Source organism: Hypomesus nipponensis, chromosome 10 (genome assembly GCF_054491055.1).
Source record: "Hypomesus nipponensis isolate SF chromosome 10, ASM5449105v1, whole genome shotgun sequence".
NCBI lineage: Eukaryota > Metazoa > Chordata > Actinopteri > Osmeriformes > Osmeridae > Hypomesus > Hypomesus nipponensis.
Window position 1 is genome coordinate 5,214,814 of NC_140370.1, and position 14,135 is coordinate 5,228,948.

At 44.0% G+C, this 14,135-nt stretch overlaps 1 protein-coding gene across 1 annotated transcript; it reads left to right on the forward strand.

Annotated features, from left to right (window-relative positions):
• The first annotated feature begins 286 nt into the window (after positions 1 to 286).
• gata6 (GATA binding protein 6) lies at positions 287 to 6,162 on the forward strand. Its single transcript, XM_084708131.1, has 7 exons — positions 287 to 381; positions 1,119 to 2,023; positions 2,292 to 2,458; positions 3,080 to 3,205; positions 3,428 to 3,515; positions 3,624 to 3,727; positions 4,204 to 6,162. Exons 2-7 carry the CDS (start codon positions 1,174 to 1,176, stop codon positions 4,369 to 4,371), a joined length of 1,503 nt encoding a protein of 500 aa, XP_084564257.1. The 5' UTR covers positions 287 to 381; positions 1,119 to 1,173; the 3' UTR covers positions 4,372 to 6,162.
• The last annotated feature ends 7,973 nt before the right edge of the window (positions 6,163 to 14,135 follow it).

Here is a 14,135-nt window from a genome sequence, read left to right on the forward strand (position 1 = left end):
GTCCCCGGGCAATTCAGTTGTCCGTATTTTAAATTCAAAATCAATTGTAAATTAAACCACGTGTAAGCATAACATTGCTTCTGTAATTATGACTGTAGGCTACTTCTGTGAACGATGAGCTTTTACTTTGAAACGTGATTGCATTTACTGTTTACAATGATTTTAGACATGATCAAGCCTGATTGAAGTCTTGCATCTAGCACTCTTCCCCAGTAATCCAATCAGAGAACGCCCATACAGTTTGTAACTGCAGCCACAAGAAGCGCCTCCTCTCTTATACCTCACGAGCGCAGTAACGCTTTCATTCCTATCTTTTCAGAGACCAGCAACGACGCACTATTGGAAACTTCTTAGGAGCAACCGATGGCACAGAACTAGTCGGTACGTTGTGATTTTTTTCCAATGTGAACATTTCTGTCTTTTTCGTAAAACATCAGGGGACGCATCTGGGTTCAGTGGTCCTTGGTGCCGGGGAATCTAAATCACTTCGAATATTGTTTTGTCACTCTTACTCTGCTCTTATCTGTTATGAGTCTTATCAAGCAGTTATCTCTTTGCTTCGAAGACATATTGCGTTTTGTTTCCTATCTGTAACGGTGTGTGGTTTTTTTGTAATTATGATGAGGCTATCGCAAGAGGGAGGACAGGGCTGTGACACGGATGAATTCCGCTCCCCTAGTTAAGAACGCGCTTTGATAACATTTCATGTGGATTAATTCAGGAAGGTTGTGGTCTATTTTCAGTCTGAAGTCAACAGCCATCCTCGTATTACTTTATACAGACACCGATAGTCTACATTCAGCCTAAACCTTTAAATCGTTCTCTTTTTAAAACATAAGAGAAAAATAAACATAAGAATCAACTACAAATATGTGTTTCAATTTAAATTTGTTTCACACGGGGGTAAGCCATCATGATTGAATTTGAATTTCCTCTTAAATATTTGATCAAATTGTTGAATTGGGACACTTTTGTCAAATTATATCCAGATGACAGTGGTATTTATTATTGAATATCCCATGATGGCTATCTTGTACGATCGAATAAGACATGTTTTCTGCGAGTTAATCACAGGGCAGTTGACCTTTACTAAATGACGTTTTCTTTGTTATTCGCAGCATAGACTACGCATTCATAATTTTCAGTCCCTTGGTGTATGGAAAGTGATCCTGGATGGACCTGGGCGAAAACAGCTGGTCCATGGTCAAGCGAGAAGTGTCCAGCAGCCCAGGGTCACCGGCTGAACAAAGCTACTTACACGGCGACAGGCGGGACAGTCACGCCTCGGATGAGCTGAGGTCACCACCACCAACGGAGCTTGACGCATTGGGACACCGACGCTTAGAGGGCAGATCTTTACACTCCTACGTTCACTTCGGACACCATAACAACACCCTGCCCACTTCGGAGGACATAACCCTGTTCACGGATTTAGACCAGGGTAATAAGCTCATCATCTCCAGTGGAGCGAACAAGGGGGGTTTACTCGTCGACCCCAGCGACATGTATCAAACACTCGCCATCGCGGCCGCCCAGAGCCAGACTGGATATGATTCCCCCTCTGGTAGTTATATGCACTCCAACCCCAACTCTCCAGTGTATGTACCCAGCTCCCGGGTGGGCCCCATGATCCCTAGCCTCCCTTATCTGCAGCCTAGCGGGTCGTCTCAGCCTAGCCATGCCGTTACCAACCACTCGGTATGGTCACAGTCTACTCCGGAGAGCCCCTCCTACAGCACCGGGAGCCCCCACACCTCAAACCGTTTCCACTATCCTCCAAGCCCGCCTATGAATAACGGGGCACCCAGGGACAACGGCTACAGCAACCCGCTGAACGTGGCCAGCAGAGATCAGTACGGCCTCCCGCGACCTCTCAGTGGATCCTACACCAACCCATACTCTTATGTCGGACCGCAGATTTCCCAGTTGTCCACGCCATGGCCCGGAGGCCACTTTGATAACACCATGCTGCACACTTTGCAAAGCAGGGGTGCACCTCTGACTATTCGAGGGCCGAACGGAGGTGAGCAACCGCGGCAAAACACTGCTGCTGTCAAATGTATTTCTTTATTTAAGTGCAGTAGGCTAATGTGTAATTGCAAGCAATACAATAACACATAGAGAATATTATAGAAACAACATCATAATAACAATTTCGGATATTTATTTGTTTGGCCTTTATTTCATTTAATGTAGAATTATATAATTACATGAATGACAGAGGCAGGCCTATATGTGACATGTCATACGTCACGAAATTAGTTATTTAATGTACCAATTTCTCCATGCAGATATTCTCGATGACATGGGAGAAAGCAGAGAATGTGTCAACTGTGGATCAATCTCTACGCCGCTTTGGAGGCGCGATGGAACGGGCCACTTTCTCTGCAACGCATGTGGCCTGTACAGCAAAATGAATGGACTCAGCCGGCCATTAATTAAGCCACAGAAACGGATGGTAAGCATATACTCTCAAGAGACTACTTTGACACTCAATTTCCTGTCTATTAATTTAAAACAATGGCTTAAGGTTATCGCCAATGATCTCAACACCCTAAATAATCGTTATAATGTTTGAACAACAATTCTCAGAACTGGGCCCATTTTAATGCTCCTTAGCAAGGTTTCTTAGGCTGCCACACATAATATATCGCGGTCAACCTCTTCATTATATCGCTATGGGGTCAACAAATGTCCATAGAGCTACAGTGAAGAGAGGCGATTTTCAGACATCCGGGCGTCTTTCATTTTGAGCACCTTCAGCTAAAACTCAATAATGCCATATAGGCCTTCTGTTCTGCGACCTTAAAATAACTTTTTAAATGGAAGGCATACATAATACGACCATACGATTATTGTTTGAAAATGAATGTAGATAATCAAGCTATAACCATAGTGTATAAGCATCCACTCGGGCCAAATGATTTATTAGGCTATGTGCTTGGGTAACAGCCAAAAAATTCATTAGTCACGTAGACCTGCGGCATCTCTCGTAGGGCCTAAGCACATGTCACTGATTAATCATCGCCCCATTATGTTACCGTGGAATTTATCATTGCTTATGTATTGCCTTTCCCAGTCATCATCCAGACGTATCGGCCTCTCCTGTGCTAATTGCCAGACCAGTACAACCACCTTGTGGCGCAGAAATGCGGAGGGGGAGCCGGTGTGTAATGCATGTGGACTCTACACAAAACTACATGGCGTAAGTCACCACACGTTTTGATACGCGTCCTTGATAAAAAAAAATGTTTGTTGTTGTTTAAGAACCTTCGAATAGATTTTTAGTTGCACATTTGCGGTGGAATATCCAATTGATCGTTTTGATCTAGTTAAACTAGCTAAATCTAGTGTTTGGAAAGCTTGGTATTCATTTAATTTAATCAAATGAAAAACAATCTAATCATTTGTTCGATACATTTTTCAGGTTCCTCGGCCTCTCGCCATGAAAAAAGAGGGAATTCAGACAAGGAAAAGAAAACCAAAAACTTTGAACAAATCCAAAGGATCTTCTGGTAAATGATTACAGTTTCAAGTCTCAAGGAATATGCTGGATTGTACTTGCCGAATTTTATTGCACGGTATATATTGGTTCTTACCATTGTATTTGTATTTCACAACAGGAAATAATAATTCAATTCCCATGACTCCGACGTCTACGTCTTCTTCTAATTCTGAAGATTGCTCAAAGAACAGCTCTCCATCCACGCAGGTGTCTGTAACAGGGGTAAGAGGATGAACTCAATTTAATTAGCCTACTTTTATTTGAATCATTTGGGAATTTCCAGAAAGTCAGATACAACACACACAATTAAAAATTTAATTTATAATTCAATGTGACAAAGTTGTCAAATGTCCTTTGTATCATTGTAGGCCAATCATTTATGATAAGGAATTCTTAGATTGTACACAATTCTTATGGAAAATTTCACATAATATCGAAATTTGACTCACTGACATTAGATACAGTTTTGTAAAAAAAAAAAGGAATTCCCTTTCTGTTGAAGTTCAGTAAGCCACTGTGCATCCTTTCAATACTATATGGTTTGAATTTACTTCTTGATTGATAAAAACTGAATAATAACCAAAATTCTTGATATGTAAACATGACAGTGATAAACGTATATAATATTCCATGCCTGTCTGGGCAGAGGTATTATCAGTGGTGTACAGTAAGCCTCTAATCAATCTTCCATGTTGCAGGTCAACTCCTCCGTCCTGTCAGGCTCAGGAGAGGGCTCAGTCTCTGGGGGATCAGCAGTGAGGTACCCCGGCCAGGACAGCCTGTACACCAGCGTAGGCCTGACCCAGCCTCCAGACGTGGCTAGCTCCGTGCGAGGGGAGACCTGGTGCTCTGCGGCCTTGGCCTGAGTCTCTGGAGCTGAGGGACAAGACCCATCACACCAGCCTCTCTCTATCTCTCTCTCTCTCTCTCCGGACATCCTGCAGAGGGGAGGGAGAAGGACTCAGCGGCCATTTGTGGGGAGAGTTGGACAGAGAGACACAGGCTTTTGCCAACCTGCAAGTTTGAAACAGCCTTGGAATATTTGGGATGGATTTCCAGGGAGATGTGTGTGTGGAGGGTGGGGGTGGGGGGTTGAAGTGCCTTAAGACAAAGTGAAACATTTAAGACAAGACCAGTTGGTCCTTGTTGGTCTTCAGTGGATGCTTTCAAGACCGGCTGTACACTGTACAGCTCTCTATCTGTTTCGGCATTGGAGGAGGATCAAATGTTTTTTCATGAATGAAGAAATGTGTACATAATGTTGTGGATTCCCTCTCTGAAGAAAAAGCTAATTGGATGTCAACCAGTGTTTTATTAAGCGCTGTCTATCCTTGAAGGACATTTTGATTATTTTTCCTTTTTGCAACTGGAATCAAGCTAGACAAGTACCAAGACAACCTTCATGAATCAAGAGAAAGTATTTATTAATCTTCCATTGTTGAAAAGATGACTATGATTGTTAATAAAAATATGGATATAGATTAGAAGTAAAACAACATTTCTTCATGTCTTCTTTTCTAATTAAGAGCTTTTCTTCTGGAGTGAATAGTAATTTTGAATCTGCACACATTTTTCACTGAGAGCTCTTACAGTCTGACTGAAACAATATGGTTTTAAACAGGGTATCAATAAGCATGGCATCCTACGCCATTCAATTGTTGTTTGATTATTTACTGAATTTGCAAATTTCTACTCCTACAGATTTTACATTTTGTAATGAAGACACTGTCAACTTTATGGTACTATGAAATTTATGGATGTTGATGTTATAGGGATGTGAAAGTGAGAAGGCAAAATGTATCAGCAACATATACTGTTTGAACAAAATGGCCACCATAGTAACTGTGTTGAAGTTTATTTTTGTTACAATACAAAACCGCAAAATAATTCTTAAATATATTCCGGTTGCAACTGAGACTACCTAACTTACTATTATGGTAATGCAAACAGGCATTAGATGATGGAATATAACAAAAGAAAATCTAAATGCTAAAGTACACAGGTACATTTTGACATTCGATTTTTTCCCATGTACATTTCATTTTTGGTTCATGCATTTTGACAAAAGGTTAGGTACAGAGATTAAACATACACAGGATTTGAAGTCCTCACCATTAACTGTAATATATAAAAACATCTCTAATCACTCCCCATCAAAAACAGGTTCCAATTCATGATAAAACTCACAAAAAGTGAATACTTTTCGATTAGTTTCCAGCCCTCCTAAAGTGTACACTGCTTTGACGGTCTACGAAACGTTGTAACCTCTGGTAAAACTGTGACCGGGCAACCATTGGACACGTACCCTCTGCTTCCTTCTTCTCCGATATGGGTGTGAATGGCGCCTAGATGGATCCATTTTAGGGCCAGACAAATTCCAGTGCACTCTGGGGAATGTTCACTCCAGGGGAATCTGATGAGTTACTAGGTCATTGTGAAACTGGCATACAAGGCTTTTCACAAGATTCTTCATTTGAAACAGCGCCTTTAGTTTTTTTTTCTGGACTTATTTATTTTTGAAGTATCATGTTTATTGCTAGAATTGTTTTCCTATTATGTTTGGGGGTATTTGTATTTTTCGATGTTTTCATTCTGTTTTAAATGATCTTATTTAAATCTATCAAATAAATTGCTCTGATAATACAGACTTCACTTTGGTATATTTCACCTTGTGTTGATATTCTGATTATATAGACATGGTCAGAGTTATAATCTCAGGTAGGGCAGATGAAATGAATGGTTCAGTTGACAGAACATACATGTTTGAGTTACTCAAAAATTTAAAATATTCACTGAGGATAGGGTTGGTGTGAAAAAAATGTCACAGCTTTTACATTTAGAAGGAAATGCTCCTTTAACACAAAAAGACCAGTCCAACAAAGCATTTATCCCTCCTGAGAGGCCATGTTGACTCTGTATAACAAGCAGACAGGGATTTCAGCAATGTTTCCAGTGTCCTTTTGAACCATACCTACCCGTGTGCACAATTCCTAAGTAACCTGTCACAATGTTTAGTGTATTTAAGTGAATATGACCCATGAGTAATGCCGCAAGCAGAAAAAAAAGATTTTAGAGACAGAGAGATTTATGTCTGAGCTTTCGGTTATCTGCTTGCTCTTTGACATATTGATGTAGTTGAGTTTACTGAGTGTTGGGGAATATGCAAGACTGCACTTCAACCAGAAGCACCATTTTGGGATGAGCATGTAAAGGGAACTGTAGTTTTTAACATCTTAAAACAGCATCACTTCAGCAACTTATTTGCAAAACTGTAACAGAAGTCTGATGTTTTGTAATCTTTGGAAGATTACCATATGGTTTGTGTGGCATGTTCAGCCTTTGTTTTTTATGTAAAACATCACCTATGTGTGCAGACCACCACACCGACAGTGAATAGGATCCTGTTCTTCGACCAAGACAAATTACAAACTGTACTTTGTATTATGTAAATTGAAGGTAGTGTGAAAACTGTAAGATGAACAAATATTTATAGGCTTGTGAATTTATTAAGCGGGCCGAGTATGCCGGTGTCCTGCTGGTCTCCATGGTGCTCGAGGGAAGGAAATACAAACAGAACTTCACAGAGATCCTCCCTCTCGTTATTCTGGATTCATGAGCCTAAGTTTGGGGTCACCAGCATCACACTGCATTCTGTATTGGTAAGAGATCTAGTGGCTGTGTTGTTCTGATCATGGTCTCACAGCTGCTTTGTGAGTTGTGTCATAGGTATGATGTAGGCCTCCCGTTACTGCAAAATTGAATGTGAATAAGTATCATCATTTGTAAAAATGGCCATTCTGAAACAGAGCTGAACAGTGAAAGAGAGGGAGGGATAGATAAAAAAGCGAAAGAAAGAAAAAGGGAGCAACAAAGAGGGAGAGGGCAGGTCCGAGAGAGAGGGAACGAAAGAAAGAGAGCTGAGAGAAACAGAGAAACAGTGTGGGAATGTGAGAGAGAGAAAGACAGAATGAGAGACAGAGAGAGAGACAGAGAGAGAGACAGAGAGAGAGACAGAGAGAGAGACAGAGAGAGAGAGAGATCAGAGAGAGAGACAGAAAGAGAGAGAGAGAGAGAGATCAGAGAGAGAGACAGAAAGAGGAGAGAGATCAGAGAGAGAGACAGAAAGAGGAGAGTGATAGGGCCAAGAGCGACGCCTAGGCAGCTTCATTTAGACAGTGAGTGAGAGAGTCAGTGTCACTCGCGAGGGCAGTGCTGAGTTGAAAGTCCCAGGCGAGGCCAAGGTAAACAAAGCCCAGCAGCGGGAATGGCCGACTGGGGAAACACTAGTCACTACATGAGAACCAGCCTGGCGCTGTGGCTGCTTCACCCTTGTACAGGACGGTAGGACAGCCCAGCCTCAGCCCAGCCTCTGCCCAGCCTCACTCCACCCTCAGCCCAGCCTCAGCCCAGCCTCAGCCCAGCCTCAGCCCAGCCTCACTCCACCCTCAGCCCAGCCTCAGCCCAGCCTAAGCCCAGCCTCAGCCCAGCCTCAGCCCAGCCTCACTCCACCCTCAGCCCAGCCTCAGCCCAGCCTCAGCCCAGCCTCACTCCACCCTCAGCCCAGCCTCAGGCCAGCCTCAGCCCAGACTTATCTCAACGGCTCCCCTAGAAGACATTGCCTTGGTACACATGTTGGCGTTCAAAGGGGAGCTGTGCTGGCCTGGCCCTGCCTCCGGAAGAGATGGGATCTCTGACTCAGCCCTTTTGGAGTTTCCTCAACTGGCAGAGGGCACAGTTTGAAAGTAGGGAAAAAAATCAAAACACAGTCATTATGGCTGCTGAGGCTCTTAGTGTATATTGAATACCTGTTGGAATAACTGGTATATACCTCTTCAAAACACAGTCCTTTGCTGTTTAGTCTCCACCCTTTTCCAGGAATCTTGATAAAAAAAGACTGCCCTCCAGCCAGCAATAGTTATATTAGTAATAGTTTTACTCTCTGTAACCTTAACGGCTAAACTGCCTGGAAAATAGGGTCCTCCCACTCACCACACATACTCCAATTGCCTTAGTCACAGGAAGTTATTACCAAATTTAAGTCCTTAGTGTCCACTTGTCAATGACTTGTCAATGACTTGTCTTGAAAATTTGTCAAATTCTGCAGTTATTTGACTAATACCAAACTTTTAAACTCCATTGTTTGTTTTTTGAAAGCTTTTGTTGCTTGTTGACCATTACAGACTGGAGATTAAAACAGGAATACTGTAAGAAGGAAAATAACACATGGCAATGACCTTTGCGCGTGTGTGTGTTTTCATGCTGTGAGGAATGCCAGGAAGTTGTAGGGAATGAGACTTCATGGGAGGGGGTGTGCTTGGGGGCTGAGGATGGAGCAAGGGCAAAAGAACAAATCCTTTCGCTCAGAGAGAGGAAAAGTGAGTATCAGTCACTACTGACAAGTTGCACCCCCATGACCTGGGAATGACAGGCGGTAGTGACTGCCAAGAGTTTACCTTCAGCCTTCAAAGAGTTCATGAGTCCTAAAATCAACCTGACTAAACTTTAGTTAAATAACTGAAAGCGGATTCATAGCTTCATCTTGAATCAAACAATCTCTTGCCAAATATGTTATGAACAAAAAGCATGTTTTCTCACTGATGCTGTTACTCTCTGTTTAGGTGAATGCAGCTGACAAAGTTTCTTGTTTATGTTTAATGCTAACAAAGCTAATTCCAAGCTTGATTGAGAACAAAAAGATCTTAAGTTTAACCTTTTACTTCAAGAGAGATTGGTCACGTTCTGCCATTGTTTATCTTTTGGTCCTCAAAGGTGGAGTACGTTGGAACAACAGATTCCATTACAGTTAGATTTGCATTACACAGTTGACCAACACAAGTCATTGTAGAATTCCCATTGTGACTTCTGTTTCAAATGTGGGCTACTTTGCGTGACAGAAGTAAATTATTTGTGAAAAGTAATACTTAGCAATAAGTCATCATTCCCACTAAACAAATTCTAAAGAACATCAGAGTTTATTTGCATGTTGTAGTACGTACTTGTTTGAAGAATGACTCATGATGGATCATTTTATGACATTGCATTTCACATGACAAATCCTCACTCACTGCATTTCAAAGGAAATGCTCTGGTGCACACGTTCAAATGTAAGTAAACAGTCAATGCCACCCTTATAACATGGAAATCCATGATGGTTTATAAAGTGTTCATAGAGAGCTGCCATCCTTTAAGAATTCCTCAAAGCCGCAAACTATTTGACTGCCAATTTAACTTATTCTCAGATCAGAAACGTCTTACAGCTATTCTTTCAAATGAACATTTCACTACAGCGAACTAAGCGCTGTCTCTACTTTGAAACCCATCCACTAAATCATGTAACTCATTTAAGTATTTTCAACTCCCTTCTATCCCAGGCATAATCCAAGATTCTTGCGAGTTCACCGCCAGGTCATTGCTATCTCTCCTCTCCTACTAGCTCAACGGCCTGCCTGCGTCCAAGGAGTTTCAAATTAAGTTCAGCTCCCTTTGTGTATGGGAAATCCAACTTGCCGCCAAATGCAATACTTCCCGGAGTATTTCTGTCAGAGCTCTGGCCTTTTAAAAACAAAACAATGTGAATTCACAGCAGGCCCCTTTTAATCAATTAAGGATGGGTCAACAAACAACATGCTAATCATTCTTTTAGCGGGGGAGGCCAATTGTAAGCTGATGATGTAGGATCAGCTGTCAATCATTGTCTTGAAGTCATGTCTACGAGCCATATGAGATCAATCGAGCTGTTTGTAGACGGTTGACAAAACACTGTCTTGCCTGCTATGGTTTGAACCAACTGAACCATTGACTACTATTCTCCGTCTTCATTGGCCGTCATCATGGCCTACGCTTTCACTTATACTGTATGCAAATACACATCTTATCTGGGAAGGTTCCACAAACACTGGTGGGAGACTGAGAACAATGCCAGGCGGAGAAGGATGGACCCCCATTCCAATGTCCTCATGTTTTTCACACCACATAGAAGTGCTCTGTGTTTGTGTGAGTGCTAGAGCGGACATCTGTTTGTCTTGGAGCGTTTGAATGTGCCTGCCTACCTGTCTGTTTGTCTGTCTGTCTGTCTGTCTGTCTGTCTGTCTGTCTGTCTGTCTGTCTGTCTACCTGCCTGTTTGCCTGCCCACTTCAAATAAAGATATGGTGGGCAGCATGTACTCCAGGATTGGTATCTTGGGCTCCATGGCTCCAGTCTCTGAATGTCTCTGAATGGAGTCATAGCCTTAGTCACTTGGGTCAAGTACAAGCTATGAAGTCTGGAGGGTTGCTGGCCACTCCCTCCTGCCCCAGAATGCAGTGCGGGGCCCAAGCTTGGGCCCACACTCTCTCAGAGCGAGGTATGCCTGTGTAAACATCATTTGGCTCGTTGAAGGCTCGAAACCCAATAAATTTTCATTTACAGCTGCAGATAGCTGTGGAGCCGTATAGCGGGGGTAACATGGAGGATGTGGTGCAGCTCTCTGTCAGAGGAGAGGAGCCGCTGCCCAGGGTCAGGCCTGCAGACTGCCTCAGCGTCCTCCTCTGGGACCTCATATTAGGGCTACTGATAACAAAACTGGCAACCAGGATAAGTCAGGTCTGACGTAAGGCAGGCCACAGAGACAGAGGATATGGACACTGGAAACTTTGCACTTTGCTTTTGATGTCCGTTAGCAACAAATATAAATTAATTCTTCTCTCTTAATCTGTCCTTTTCATCTTAATATTGCATTGTGTATAATGTATACAATGTAAAATGTGTTGTTGTAAGTTGTTTCTGTCTGAAAGTGTTAAGCACACATCTGTAGAGGCCGTCTTGGCCAGGATTGGCTGTGTACAGGGACTACTGCATTGTCCTCCCACAACAACTTGGCCTTCTTCTTGTGATTCTTGCACAGGCTGACCAGGCAGACCCCTTGGCTGAGGCAACCAATTAATTATAGATGTGACTTTAAAACTTCCTGTTATTCCCTCTTTAATTAAGCCAATCTTGCTCGGTGCTGGACGGAGAGGAAATACCTCAAAATAGTTCCCAATTTCAGCACATTCAATTATTTTGTACCAAGAGCAGATTGCATCAGGGGTCGCATTAATGTAAAGATCAACATCACTGGATCAGAGGGAAATTATGTCTGTCATTTCTTCCTGTTTCTGGGCAAATAATGTGGGAATTTGGCAGAGTGGTGCCCTAGGTGGGCACAGCCTGTGCTGTGACTAGCAAGTACGTGCAGTGAGTCATGCCCATCCAACATCCATCTCCTACCGAGACGTTTATTATTACGCTCATGCGTTGCACTGTGATTAATGCTCCCACTGTCAAAGCTTTTCCGTCGTCGTTTAGGAAAAGAAAATTCCAGCGAATTCCTGCAGTATTAATGCTAAACAGCTAGGACTGACTCTCTTGTACACGGTGAAAGCGCCTGAGTTCAGCCAAGCCCGAGTTACAACATTTGCAACATCGTTGCTGAACCATTGCCAAGTGAGTTGCACAAAACACACTCTCTATACAGCACCTGACAAACTGACCTTGACAGCAGACACACACTTCATCTCTCCCTCTCTTTCTACTCTGCACTCATAATTACACTAGATCCACAGGCAGCGTTCAAGAGCAACAAGTCAACTTGACTGCTATCATAAATGCATGATATTTGCTGAATACCTGCCAGTGTTTTCAAACCATGCCCTTTTCAACTCTGAACTGAAACTAACCTCCAGCCTCACCCTGTGTTTTTCACACTCAGGGAAACAGGAAAAGGAGGGGAAAGTGAAGACTTAGACTAAGTGTTCGCTGACTAGGGCAGGACCGTTTCACTGGGAAAGGCTGCATTTTGACCTAAATCACAGAATGCAGGAGGAGGTGACAAAGTCTTTCAGAAGCCATATCAGATGTCCATTGTCCAACCTCAGCTGTATCTGTGTTTCAGATCTGTGGGATTACACAGCCAAAGAAAAATGTACAGTCAAGCTACAGTCTAAGTCCACTCACCAGCTTTGTGGCTTTAGAAAAAGGTCCACAGAAATGTGTGGAGACTTGTCTCACAAAGAGCATGGCAGGCAGAGTCCTAGGGAGGTAGCAGTTGCTTAGATGGGGGCAAGAAGGACGCGGGGGGGGGGGGGGGGGGGTGTAGGTGGAGGGGAGGTGGGGTCGGAGGGGCGGTGACATCACTGAGAGGAAACCCCAGCAGCCCTGGTCGCTGTATGGCCGGAGGCCCCTCAATAAACAGGCCGGTTATCACATCACTAACATTTATTTAACCCTTCTCTCCAGCACACAGGACGACAACTGGAAGGTGTTCTGTGGTGTGTGTCTGCGGGGAGAGGTGTGGGAGTGTTCTAGGATCTTTGTGGAAAAACAATCATGTTTCCTGACTCCAAATTCGTTGTCTGAACTTACCACACACGTACACTTGCACACACACACACACACACGCCCACAGACACACGCCCACACAAATACACACACCAACCTCTTCTGAAGAGACATATCCCTCCCCTATACTCCCCTCGCTCTTCTTTGGTCTCCCACCCGCCATCCTCCCTTGCTGGCTGTCTCTGAGAGACTGTGCGCTGAGGACACAACTTCATTATGAGAAGTACCCCCCCCACAATGCACGCACGCACACACACCCACACACACTCACACACACTCACACACACACAAATGCTCACACGCACACTCCACCCACCACCCTATCCAATCCCCCCCCCCCCCCCCTCCTGTCTCCCCAATGTAGTGAAGTCATGTCCTCAGAGAGACCACTGTCCATCACTCCACCCTTGGCTCCAGCCCCCCACTAGCCCACCCCCTGGCCCCCGGCCCCCCTGCCCGGACACTCTCCGCCCCCTCTCCTGTCTCTCCTGGGTTGGGACCTTGCACACAGCTCTCTCCCACACATCCCGCGCTGGGGCCCAGTGCTTTTCTCCTTTCCCTCCCTCTTTTTCTTCCCCTCCTCCCTCCCCTTTTCATTATTCAAAGGAAAGAGAAACGCGGCTCATACCAAAATAAATACGGCTCTCTTGGATGAGACTGCGTCGCAGAGCGCGATAGCGCCGCAGAAACGCTGTTGTTTTAACCGGAGGAGGATGGAACTCTATCTGGGCTCTGGACTGTGTCTGTCACTCTGTCCTCTGGCTCTCTCACACACCCTGAGGTCCGCTGGCGCTGTGACGTCCTTATCTCACCACTGACCACAAATACACCAGTTCAAAATGTGGACTAGGCCGAGTAGTGACTGCTCAAGCATTGAACATCCATCGCATGTCAGAGACAATAAGGAAAAATCGTGGCATGACGAGATTGTTGCAGTCGCTATCTACACATTTGTCCTTTGAAATCATTGATTGTTGTAAATGGAATTTTGTCATATTAAACCCTAGGATTTCTCTTGGCCTTCACCAAAGGAATACCCAGACCACTTGCCCCTGCCTGGGGCCATCTTGATGACTTCCCACGTTGGGTGAGGTCTGCTAACTGGCCAATTAAATGTTCCGTCAAGCAGAACCCTCCTGTGACCCTAAGAGACAAACACACACACACACGTGCATGAGCACACAAACCCCACGTCGACGCACACAAACACGCGCGCCCGCAATCCCAAACATCCACTGGGTCGAGCACAACCCCTGGAACATCAATAGTTTG